Here is a 13600-nt window from a genome sequence, read left to right on the forward strand (position 1 = left end):
AAAAACTGAGTGAATGTGTAGATGTACTTACTATAGTATATAGTAATTACAATATATTTATATTGTATAATATTAATTCATTAAAGCAAACACTTTCAAATCATGGGTTCATATTTACAAATACTGTTCGAAATACAAAGACAAGGCATAACAAAACTACAATATGTGACATAAAATATTTATAACATAACAACACTACACTACATTACAAAAGGACTGCATGACTGCATCAAATGGACATTTGAGACAACGCATACAAGACAATGCAATAACCCACAGTCTAACCCGCAGGCTAACTGACAGGCAGACAAATAGACTAGTCTCTGTTAAAACTTCACTGAGTTTAAACAGATAATACATTCATGCAAAATACATATAGGACAGCATCGAAATAGGGCGGTCTGTTGAAAACACAAACACACCTGTGATCATTACAATGATCGCAAACGCTATGGTCGCGAGCGGCCTGGCCGTGCTCCGCAGTGCGGACAGCCGGTGAAAGACGGCTGCCACTTTCTCCGACTGCAGAACTCCACCCCCGCTTGCAAAAAGTGAATGTATTTTTCTGGTTGGCCAGTCAGGGAGTCTCAGGGACCAATCAGAAGGCTGACAAACGGTGAATTGACTGCCAAGGCCCGAGTTTCCCGGGTTTTTCACGATGTCTCTGACGGCCATAGGCCCGAGTCCCTCGAGTTTAGATTAATTAGATATGATTAAAAACAATCCAAAATCGGATCGCCGATCCGCGGTGCCTAAGTGCCCCAAAGATAGTGCTTCCGGTTTGGGACAGGAAACGGAACCAGATCTGTATTCTTTTTTTTTTTTAAGATTTGTTTTTGGGCTTTTTGCCTTTATTGGATTGGACAGTAGACTGACAGGAAATGGGGGAGAGACAGGGAGTGACATGCGGCAAAGGTCGCTCGGATCGGGAATCGAACCGGCGACGCCGACAGGCATTGATGCCGAAATGGCAATGCCTATATGGTATGCGCCTGGTCCACTAGGCCACCATGCGCCACCCAGATCTGCATTCTTTTTTGCCGGAAGAACCCCTTTCTCTGGGACCACTTCCTGCCTTGTTTACTTCCTATGTAAACAACACTGCTCCTAGCTCAGCAACGTAGCACGGATTAAGATGGGGTCTTTTGTAATGGGTCCGCATCAATATGCCGACGGGCTGGTATTACAACACTAAACTAACTAAACCCTAACCCTAAACTCAGTAACTGTGACGAGTAACTAACCTGCCAACGCTACTCTTATCAGTGATATTTCCATTTATCATCATCATGGGGCTATACTCTCTGCTTCCAGATTGTGACAAAAAACAATATTATCTTTGTGCTGCTGGGTTTTCAAATTGTGTGTCACAATATGAAAATTATTTGTATCCAGTCAGTGCAAAACAATCAACAGGTGACACAGTACATGTGTGGAGAGCAGAGCACTCAGACAACAGGACATCGCAGGTCAGATTGCAAATATATCACATTTAAAATGGTGTGTATTGGTGTTTTGATTAGTGTAATGAGAAGTATTATGTTTCATTATTCAAAGTGTCTCTGATTGTGCAGGTAGAAATAATGTGGCGGACACAACGTTCTTATCAATGTCTTTTACTCCTTTTCTCTTTTGTCTGTTTCTCTTGAAGACTTTGAGTTGTGAAAACAGAGATTACACTCAACTGAGCTGCCAGGAAAATGAACACATCAAATGAGTCCTTCGTCTACAGCGTCGGGGACATTTTAGGTATCACCAGCGCAACAGTCAACCTGGTCCTGGGAGTCCCCATCAACGGCTGTGTTCTGTGGCTGATATTAACCGGAGCAGCTGGTACAATGGCCTCAGAGATCCTCACACTCAATCTGAGTGTATTTGAGATCACCTACAGCTTGCTGTATCTTCTCTGTTTCATCATAAAACTGTTCCCCGTCTACTACTTAACTCGTGGGTTCCTGTTCACCGGGCGTCCCCTCTTCCAGAGCTGCATCTGCGTAGAGAGATTCATGGCAGTGGTTCACCCAGTGCTCTTCCTCAAGTACAAACCACTCCGGTACAGGGCGGCTTGCTCAGTGTTGGCCTGGCTGCTCATCATTGGAGCATCGGTAGCCCACATGCTGTTGGGTATGAACAAGATAGGGTTTTATTTTTATATGGCTGAATGTCTGTTGTTCATGTCGGTGATGCTGTTGTGCAGCCTGGCTGTTCTCTGGGCTCTGAAACAGCCCGTTCCAGGGGAGACGGGGAGAGAGAGAGAGAGAGGGACAACAGCATGAAGAGGAGAGCCTTCACCATCATCTGCCTGATCATGGTGTCATTTTTGTTAAGTTTAATACTTTGTTTGGTTTGTTGCCGTCATTTTTGTCAGTCTAGGACACTTTGTGGCAAGTGAAATAAGTAGGGATATAGGTATTTCCATCACTGTGATCACTGGGCTTGTTCAGCCACTGCTGTACCTCTGCCAAAAGACTGGCAAACTGCCCTGCATTAAACCTATACAAGGTACATAGATAATCACACAGTGAACTCACAAGAATGATATAGTTATACATTCATTCCCTGTTTAGATACGTGCGTGCGTGCGTGCGTGTGTGTGTGTGTGTGTGGGTCCACAACCAAGCTTGCAAATCAGTACACCACTCAGTGTCAAATGCCTTGTGTATGGTGACAGCAGGTCAAGTGGCTCAGGAGGAGGTGGAACAACAATGTTGGATCTGAAATAGTCCAGTCATTATATGAAAAAACCTCAAACAAATTGCAATAGTAGCAAACTCAACTGATTCTGTATCCTCATTATGTCCTTAGTGAGGGAAAAAAAGTCCCAAGGAATCCCATCGGGGCAAAGTTTTGAAAACGACCTACCTACCTTCAATTACTATACACTACAATATAAAGGAAAAAATGACTGAACAAAAATCTGCTTTAAGTGGGATGTGAGGGGTCAAACTAGGGGTTTTTAATTATTCTGAATCCATTGCAAGCATTTGTTTTGCATGAAAAACATTCCTTGGGCTAAAAACGGACCCCAAAAGACTGTGAAAATTGATGACTCATCACTAAACCATCGTTTTGAGTGGCCATTTCTTGCCCAAGGAATGTTTTTCGTGCAAAACAAATGATTGCAATGGATTCAGAATAATTAAAAACCCCTAGTTTGACCCCTCACATCCCACTTAAAGCAGATTTTTGTTCAGTCATTTTTTCCTTTATATTGTAGTGTATAGTAAGTGAAGGTAGGTAGGTCGTTTTCAAAACTTTGCCCTGGTGGGATTCCTTGGGACTTTTTTTCCCTCACTAAGGACATATTGAGGATACAAAATCAGTTGAGTTTGCTACTATTGCAATTTGTTTGAGGTTTAGCCTAATTTTGGCCTAAAATGACTGGACTAAAAGGTTCTCGGGCTCGATCCATGGCTCCTCCTGGCTGCATGTCAAAAGCCCCTTTTCCACTACGAGGCAGAACCACAACTTTCCAGAACCTGAACCTATTGTTGGGGTTCTGGTTTTGTTCACATTGAGCATGGCAAGGTTTCGGACAAGGTTCTGGGAACCTTTTTTAGGTCCTGCTCTTGATGTAGTACAAAACTTGAGTTCTGGGAACCTATGGGCGGGGCCAGCACCGATGTACCTCTTTTTTTGGGACCTTCCCGGTGAGGTCTGGTTAAATGGAAACGTAAGCAGAACTTGGTCCCGGAACTTCACAGGTTCTTGAAAGTTCTTAGTTTTGGAAAGTTCTAGTTCTGGTTCTGGTTCGGCCCTGTTGTGGAAAAGGGGCTTCTGTGTCCTTGAGCAAGACACTGGAACCCCTAACTGCTCCTGATGAGCAGCAGGTTGGTGCCTTACACAGTTTCCTCCGCCGTCAGAGTGTGAATGTAATGCATGTAATAGTCCATTTAATAAATGGACCATTTAAGTATATTTTCTTTGCACTGCAGAGTTTTCAAATTGTGTGCTAATGATGCATAAACATCAACTCCATGTCATATGAAAATTGTATTATTTGTATATCCGGTCAGTCAGTGCAGGTGGCGCATTGCATGTGTGGAGAGCAGAGCACACAGACAACAGGACTTCCACAAGTCAAGGTCTGAATACAAATATATTATATCTAACATATATCTTGTTATATCCATTGGTGTTTTGATTAGTGTCATGTTGGTATTCTGTTGTAGTACTAGTGATATTTTACTATTCAACGTGTGCCTGATTATGCAGGTAGAAATAATGTGGTGGAGGCAACATTCTTATCAATGTGTTCTCTCTCTTTGTCTGTGAATACAGAGATTACACTAAAATCAAAGCTGCCAGGAAAATGAACACATCAAATGAGTCCTCCGTCTACAGCGTCGAGGACATTTCACACATCACCAGCGTAACAGTCAACCTGGTCCTGGGAGTCCCCATCAACGGCTGTGTTCTGTGGCTGATATTAACCAGAGCAGCCGGTACACTGGTCTCAGAGATCCTCACACTCAATCTGAGTGCATTTGAGATCATCTTCAGCTTGCTGTATCTTCTCTATATTATCACGAAAATGCGTCCCCTGTACTACTTCAATGGTGGTCTCCTGTTCACCGGGCGTCCCCTCTTCCAGAGCTGCATCTGCGTTGAGAGATTCATGGCAGTGGTTCACCCAGTGCTCTTCCTCAAGTACAAACTTCTCAGGTACAGGGTGGCTTGCTCAGTGTTGGCCTGGTTGCTCATCCTTGGCGCATCGGTAGCCCAGATGCTGGTAGACGGTAACAAGATAGGGTTTTATACCTTTGTGGGTGAATGTGTGTTGTTCATGTCGGTGATGCTGTTGTGCAGCCTGGCTGTTCTCAGGGCTCTGAGACAGCCCGTTCCAGGGGAGACGGGGAGAGAGAGGGACAACAGCATGAAGAGGAGAGCCTTCACCATCATCTGCCTGATCACGGCGTCATTCTTGTTAACCTACTTTACTTGGTGCATTCTCGGCGTCATTGTTTTCATTGTAGGACTGACAGATGAACTGGCATTCGTTTCGTACGTGTTTATGTCCATCACTGTGATCACCGGGCTTGTTCAGCCACTGCTGTACCTCTGCCATAAGACTGGCAAACTGCCCTGTGTTAAACCTCTACAAGGGGATACAGGAAGAGTTGTTTTTTTTAGAAGACTGGGCACCTTGTGTGAAGAAGAAGACTGGGCACTACTCTTCTGACACGACGTGTTGTGCGCTTGTAGATTGGCTATTTTCGGGTCACAGAATGCATTTTATGAGCGGAGGAGTCGATATAATAGAAACCCGTTTCTCTCCATAATATTCTCTCTGTAATATTTACATTGTGTGGACTGTGGATGTTTTAAACGTAAACAGTCACAGAATATGTTTTATGCGTATATAACCAATAACCATGCTCCAGCATGTCTTCTGTTCTGTCACAGAAATGCATATACTGTAGCAGACAGACTCTGGCAGCTCAAAAACACATACAGCAGTGGCCACTCCACTCCACTGGGTGCCCACAATTTGGGCACCAAGGTGCCCACATTTCCCTATAGTGCCCACAATGTGTTGGTGTTCACTCTTCTCCTGGTTACCATAGCACGTGTAATATACTGTAGTTATATTAATTCACCATAACACCATTTTGTGTCACGTGTGTAAAGCTATATTAGTCTGAGTTATTTTATTGTTATTTTTATTCATTCACTTTAACTTTTCTTTCTTCTTTGTTGTTTCCCTGCAATGTTCTGCAGACATTTTATTTTATTTGTATATGAATTTTGGAGACAACCCTGTTCAAATCAAAACCCATTCATGTGGAATGATTATTGTTAGAAAAATACACTAATGGAAAATTATATTAAAAATAACTTTTGTTAGTAATAAAAATATATATACATCTATTCTATTGTCAAATATGTAATGCCTCTACTGAAATAATTACTATTTGTGTTACAAATTGTAAATTGTTGACAAATGAATAACACATTAGTGATCACTTTCCAGTTTTGTTGGGTCCGTTTTTTGTTTTTCGAGCAAAACAAATGCATGCAATGGATTCAGAATCATGAAACAACCCTAGTATGACCCCTCAAATGCTACTTAAAGCAGATGTATTTGTTGTATTATTTTCCTGTATAGTAAGGTCAATGAGAACCCAACTTTGATTGGCTCCCACAAAGTTTCCCAAGGGAGTTGGGTTTGACAAAGTTCAGAGGTGATAGTAGACACCTTTATGATCACATGTGTGAAGACTGCTAACTTTCCCTAACAGGCCTACAGATACAATAGTAGAACTGCACTCTGGTGAGGTGCCAACTGCGCTCACCACTGCCATCACCACTGGCGATGCCAGTGACATCACCACTAGCATCACCAGGAATGCTGGACATTGCTAGAAATACTGGTCCCTGATTGGGCTACGGGCTTAAACACACACATCTACCTACCTACCTACCTACATACCTACATGTACCTACACCTACATATGCAGCCAAACGCAGTACTTGCGCGCTCTCCTGGCACAAGTAATCTATCTATAAATGCGAGAAGTCTCTGCGTGTGTGTCTGTCTGTCTGTCTGTCTGTCTGTAATCCGCGTATCTCGAGAACCATTCGTCCCACCGGCTTCAGATTCGGCACGCGCGTTCCCCGCGCGGTTTTCCCGAACCGGCGCGAAACGTTCGGAATCTCCTTATGCGGGCTGATTGTTGACATCAGGCTGTTCCGGAGGAAATCGGCGAAAGCTCTGACTCATTGTGACATCACTTCATAAAAGGCTCTGACATCACGTACGCCACATGAGTCAACAAAAAATCTCTGTGAGTGTGTATGTATGTATGTAATCCGCGTATCTCGAGAACCGTTCTTCCCACGGGCACGCGCGTTCTCCATATATGGGCATAAAATGAATGCCCCCATATATGGGCATAAAATGGATTGCAGACAGACAGATACAGATATCTCCATATATGATGCAATTCTGGGAAATTGCGAGTGTAAGTGACTTACTCTGTAATGGTGACGTCACTGAGAATGCTGCTTCCTGATTGGCTAAAAGTTGATCCGTAATAAAAAGAACAGGCCGGACTAGAACTATATAAGGTGCCGTACGCATTTAGACGCCCAGAAAGGAATAACCAGATCTAAACTGCGAAATCTACAAGGATGAGTCTCTTGTGGGTTCTTGCGCAGACCTTCAACAGAGATTTACATGCGTCAAGAGTAGTATGGCAGGTGAAGGCAGCCTCCATACAACACAAGATGAAGAAAAACACCATTCCCATAATATTTGATAGGATTGTGAAAAGCTTTGAGGGAAAGACTGCACTGATCTTGGCAGATACCGGGGAGAAGTGGACTTTCAAGGAATTGAATCAATACTCTAACCGAGTTGCTAACCTGCTGCTGAACAGAGGGTTTGAGGAGGGAGATGTGGTGGCCCTGTTCATGGAGAACAGTTTCGAGTATGTGGGCCTGTGGCTGGGCATGGCCAAAATTGGAGTGGAGATTGCCCTCATCAACACCACCTTGAGACTGGAGCCGTTAGCTCACTGTATCAACGTCACCAACCCCAAGGCCATGGTGTTTGGATCGGAGCTTACCGAGGCGATTTGTGAGGTCCATAGCTCCTTGGAGGAGACCATTAAGTTGTTCTGCTGTGGGGTCATGGATACCGTAAAGGTCCCACAGGGAACAGAGAGCCTAGATCCCCTACTGTATACCGTCGCTGTCGCAAGGGTAAGAAAGCCAGACCGCACCTTCAAAGATCCCCTGTTCTACACCTTCACATCAGGCACCACTGGGTTGCCTGAAGCCGTTATTGTACCGCACGCCAGGTACTATCGGATAGCATCCATGGCGTTCAATTACTTGGGGCTCACTTCGCAAGATGTGATGTATACCTGCCTTCCATTCTACCACTCTGCAGCGGCCATCGTAGGCATTGGACAGTGTCTACTCCACGGCATGACTTTAGTGATCAGAGAAAGATTCTCTGCCCCCGATTTCTGGGTCGACGTTGGCAAGTATTACTGCACGCTTTTCCAGTACAGCGGTGAGATCTGCCGGTACCTGATGAGGGAGCCGATTCGCCACACAGACCAGCAGCACTGGGTGCGCATGGCGTTGGGCAGCGGCCTGCGGAGGTCCATCTGGGAGGAGTTCTGCTACCGCTTCAAAGTTCCAAGGGTTGCAGAGCTCTATGGAGCCACTGAGTGCAACTGCAGCCTGGCCAACTTTGACAATAGGATTGGAGCTTGTGGTTTCATCAGTAGGTTTACATCAAACGTATACCCGGTCAAGTTGGTGAAAGTCGATAAGCGAACTAAGGAATTGCTCAGATGTCATAATGGAGTCTGTGTTAATTGCAAACCTGGTGAGCAAGGCTTGTTAGTAGGCCAGATAGTCAAGGGTGACCCGCTTAGGAAGTTTGATGGCTACGTTGACGAAACGGCAACCGAGAAGAAGATTATCTATGATGTCTTCCAGAAGGGGGACTCTGCCTATGTCTCCGGTGATGTATTTATGATGGATAGTTTTGGATACCTGTACTTCAAGGACCGTCTTGAAGACAACATCCACTGGAATCGAAAGAACGTCTCGACTACCGAGGTAGAGGGCACTCTGAGCACGCTGTTGGACCTCACCGATGTGGTCGTGTACGGAGTAGAAGCACCAAAGGTACTGGGTAAGGCCATCATGGCGGCCATCACCGATCCCAACCACTCCTGTGACCTGGAAAAGTTGGTTGAAGACATGAAAATGGCTCTTCCGTCATTGAAAAGGCCCGTCTTCCTTCGGTTCCTGCCAGGGGATGTAAAAAAGACGGGCACATTCAAGTTACAAAAGACAGAGCTTTGTCGTGAAGGTTTTGACCCCAAAGTGGTGAAAGATAAACTGTACTTCCTGCATCCCACCCATGGCAGCTACGTGAAGCTGGATAAGAGCCTACACAAACTCATCATGTCTGGGGAACTGCCAATTGGATGACCAGGAACGACTACAGCACAGACAAGGAGAGGAGAATTCATATTCCTACACGTGCATCCTATTTTTCATAGCATCAACAAAGGCGATGTTTTACTGCTGTAGAGAAGGAACACACAAGGCTTGCTGCCAGAATACAGAAACGAAGAAACTGAGGACTACAAACCTAATGCATGTAAGTAGTGTGTGTGTGAGAGAGAGAGAGAGAGAGAGAGAGAGAGAGAGAGAGAGAGAGAGAGAGAGAGAGAATTGAAATTGAATTGCATTGAATTGAAGAAGTTAACTTGAATTGATAGTTGCATTTTTGTTTTAAATATTGTTTGACATTTGTGCTTTATAGTTTTTTGGGATTATCATTTTCTGTTATTTTCTTTACTGGATAGGACAGTGTAGAGGCAGGAAACTGAGGGCAAGAGAATAGGAGATATGGCCCCGGGAGTCGGATCTTGAACACAGGTGTTTGCAATGGAAATCACAATGTTGTCAGTGCACCCGGTTGAACTGCTTTATTTTTTATAGAGACAAGAGACACGGAACAAAAACATATTCGACCTTCAAGCTCAAAGCATTGCCGCGTTGTGAGCGGGTTGGATCCGAACCCCCGATACAGTTTCTATTCATGTGCTCTTTGTGAACCAGCTTTTTTTATCCTTTTTCTTTTTGCAGCAGAACTGCAGGGCAAGAGCAGTTTGAGGAAAGGTTCCTCGGCTTGCAGCAGGGATATCAAACTCATTTAAAGGACAACTTAGTTTTTTTAAGTAAGTCATATTTTAGTCATTAGAGAAAAGAAAAGATGTGTAAGAATGTTTTCATTTACTTCTTTCTATCGTTTTAGTGATCTTAACGATTTTGATTTGCATGCATGCCCTTAGGTTGGTGGGTATGCATGCAAGTGGCTAATTATGTATTTTTAGACACAATAAGCCCATTCCCAAGATGCACCGCAATCTTTCATGGGACAGATGTTACTATGTAAATAGTAACAAATTGTGTCTAAAAAGACATATTTAGCCACTTGTACACATGCCCCCACCCACTGAAATCAAAATACTAAAATCGTTAAAACAATAGAAAGCAGTAAATGAAAACATTTTGATTTTAACACTCATCTTTTCTCTAATTACAATCTAATAATAAGAAAAACAAAAGTTGTCCTTTAAGCCATGGGTCGGATTAGATCAAACACGACTTCACGAAGGCTTGATCAGACCACTTGTGTACAAACATATATTTATTTTCTCGACATGTGTCTCAGTCCCTTCTACAATTATAAAATGTATCTTTTTGCCAGACCCATGAAATGGGTAGGCCTACATAAGCAAATGTCGGTCTGTCCCTTTTCTATATAAAGGGTATATATGATGATGACGACATGATGATGACATGCCTACAAAAGGCATGATGTCATAAATGATGATGACAGACAAGGGGTCTGGCACAACCAGGTTGACCTGGTCTAGTTCACTTTACACATTTCGTTTGAAGATTACATGGCAAGCATTACTCTCTTTCTCTCGCACATGCGTTAGTGATGCCCATGTCTCTTTTATTTTGTGACACAATCAAGCAAGCACGTTCAGGACCTGGACCAATCAGTGACTCTCGATTGATCAAGCCAGATCAAGTCAAACCATGACTAGTCAGAATATCACCTGATTTCAACCAACAGAAATCCTGCCCACAAAAACGGACGTCCTGGATTAATCAGAGACGGTTAGATAAATATCATAACTAGTCAGATATGCCCCAGAATATAACCGTATATGCTCATATTTCAACTAACATCAAAGTTTGTAATGTAAACAATAACAGTAATACAACCAATAACAATAATCCTGTCAAACAAAAAGGTCCATATGACGTCCTGGTAATGACGTCAAGATCATCCCCATATGGGCTGTGATCTGGCCTAGTTCTGAACGTCACCGGAGTCATAGGAGGATGTTATCATAACGTCATCATCTTCAGTAGTCAGTAGTCCATATTGTGAAATATATTCATAGGCTATCGCCGCTGAACGAGAGAGTGAAGTTACATCGTTGTGAGTGTTTATTAACTTTAGAAGTGATCTTTATTACAACCACGGGGTGCATTAATTAGAACACAACTTTAGAATTCCCTTTATTTGTGACGTCTGGATGGTCGGCGCTCCTGGATTTGAACATCCATTCGCTCGGTGAAGGAAGATTAAACCGATCTGAAACTCATTTAATATTATTGTATGATGGAAAGTTTACTCAACTTAAGTATAATTTAAGTACATTTCGAGGTACTTTGACGTTACTTGAGTGTTCCCATTTCTTGATACCTTATCTACTCATATTTGCCTCTCAGAGGCAAATATTGTACTTTTTACTCCAGTACAATTGTACGTGTCTTTTCCTATGCAAACTGCTAATAAAGTATTGAATCAAATCGATCAATATTATACCTTGGCTTTCAACTTTCAAAATTAGCAGATATACAAAGTATCATGCAACTAATTGAGTATTTGTAGTACTTTTGTAGTGAAACTATATTTTGATGCCAATACTTTTGTACTTTACTCAAAGGTAGGGGAAGTGATATTGTTTAAAATAAATAGATAAAGTTTCTTGTTAAACATTTACTCAGACACATAAAAAACGTACAAAACTATGGCACCACCTCTTTAATAATAAAAAGCATACACAGTATATAAAAAATACAGTATTCTACAAGAAAAACAATGTGTTTTGTGCAACAACAACAAAAAAAGGAAATACAAAATAGTAAACTTTGATTTAAACTTTGGTTTTAAAAGAAAACGTAAAAAGCAGCTTTGTGCGTACCTTATTGTCAGTGATTGTGCTGATTCACTGGTGTTGTATTGCTTTGATGACGAAGGCCATAGGTATAAATGATCATGTTGCAACAAATGAACGTACAGGTCGCACAGCCTACAACACATACTGTACAGTGTGCAAACAGGCCACAGTCTACTCTAGTCCCTAAAACTCAAGTCAAATACAGTAGGATGCCAATGTTATTACATAAAGAATGTTGGTGTTAATGATTTCAGTTTAATTTTATATCGTCTGTCGGGTGGAAACCTAACCCAGTGCTGGGTTATACCGTTGAACTACTCGTTCAACGGTGTCATGAAAAAATAGTGACCATACAGTACAGTAGCTGATCTAAAAGATCACAATGTGGCATGGTGTGATCTTGCAGATTGGCTATTTTCGGCAATAAATTATTTGATTAAAATGTATTATTTTCGTATTGGATTAAATAGATTAGTTTGATTAACTGTTGAAACCCTAAATGAGTGACTGCATCACATCGGTTTATACAACACATGTAATAATGCCCAAATGTTACAGGACACTATCCCTGTAATAACCTCAAGTTGATTTCAAAAGCAACTACAGTGTATGTCACACACGTAATGTGTGTCCTACTTGAAGGTGTGTGTGTGTGTGTGTGTGTGTGTGTGTGTGCCTCTATATTCCCCTAGTAAACATTGCTACAGTGTTTGTTCAGTAACGGGAATCTCCCAGGGGAGACACCGGTTACTGAACAAAACACTATCACAGCAGTGATTATTAATATCAGCACATAGATCTTAAACATTTGAGAAAAAAGAAAAAAAGAAAAGAAAAATCACTTACAGCACCTTTATGAAGAATTATGCAATATTGTTCTGCAACATGGCATACTCTACTCGTGTACTGTACGGTACATGATTTGCAAGAAATCTTGAAAGATAAGAGGAACTATTGCTTCATCCAGGAAGCAAAATATTGGAACGCAAGAAGGCACAAAGAGAAACCAGAAAAACCTTATATTGTCTCTGTCGGGTGGAAACCTCATATATATTCAAAACTGTTTTCAGAATAAAAATAAATAAAAGTAGTAGATTGAACGTGTTTCAACCTTACAGATCTGCAACGTTTGATGCTTTTGTGTGACGCTGTCGCATGATATAAAAAAAATAAATAAAAAAAACAGTTAAAACTGTTTTTTATCCCATGATTTTTGGAACCCATTTCTCACCTAAGCTGTAGTCCTGGGCGCTACTCTCCCTCTGCCAAGCCTGGGGAGAGCCCTGAACTGAGCTCATGCTTCCTTCAGTGCATGAGGAGTGAGCTAGCCACGTGGAAGGAACACGTTATTCCTGTCAGGTGCCCCGGCTGGCCAGGGGGAGGCAGTATAGAGACCAGGATTACTGCATGCTTTTTGACCTTACCTATCCTAGGGGACACTGGGAGAACATGCAAACTCCACACAGAAAGGCCCCTTCGCCAATCCCAGGGTTGGCAGGGTATGGGATCTGATGACACAGAGGAGAGAACACGCCCCCCAGTGCCCACAGTGTCCCCAGCGGGAATCGAACCGAGGACCTTCTAGCTGTGAGGTGACGGAGCTACTGACTGTGCCACCGTGCCCTGGAGATAAGAGGTTTCTGCCCGACAGCAATGATATGAAACATGCCCATGACCATAGAAAAAGGGTTGGCATTATGTGCCAGGTGGGGGGCATTTACGACCCCTATACCCATAGATATACAGTATACATACAGTTAGAGAGAGACAGAGAGAGAGAGAGAGAGAGATTACCGTAGAGTTAAGGCAAGCACATCATATTTTGGTGGCACGGCCCAGTGGCCATTGAGCAGTCCAGC

The 13600-nt window shown here is 42.7% G+C and overlaps 1 protein-coding gene across 1 annotated transcript; it reads left to right on the plus strand.

Moving 5' to 3' along the window:
• Nucleotides 1-1700: 1700 nt before the first annotated feature.
• Nucleotides 1701-8958, plus strand: LOC308294254 (long-chain fatty acid transport protein 4-like; the record flags this gene model as incomplete). Its single annotated transcript, XM_080736981.1, has 3 exons — nt 1701-2053; nt 4282-4972; nt 7162-8958. The coding sequence occupies 3 exons, from the start codon at nt 1701-1703 to the stop codon at nt 8956-8958; spliced, it is 2841 nt and encodes a 946-aa protein (XP_080593107.1).
• Nucleotides 8959-13600: the final 4642 nt, after the last annotated feature.

This window comes from Nannobrachium achirus (genome assembly GCF_963921795.1).
Source record: "Nannobrachium achirus genome assembly, chromosome: 11".
NCBI classification, from domain to species: Eukaryota; Metazoa; Chordata; class Actinopteri; order Myctophiformes; family Myctophidae; genus Nannobrachium; species Nannobrachium achirus.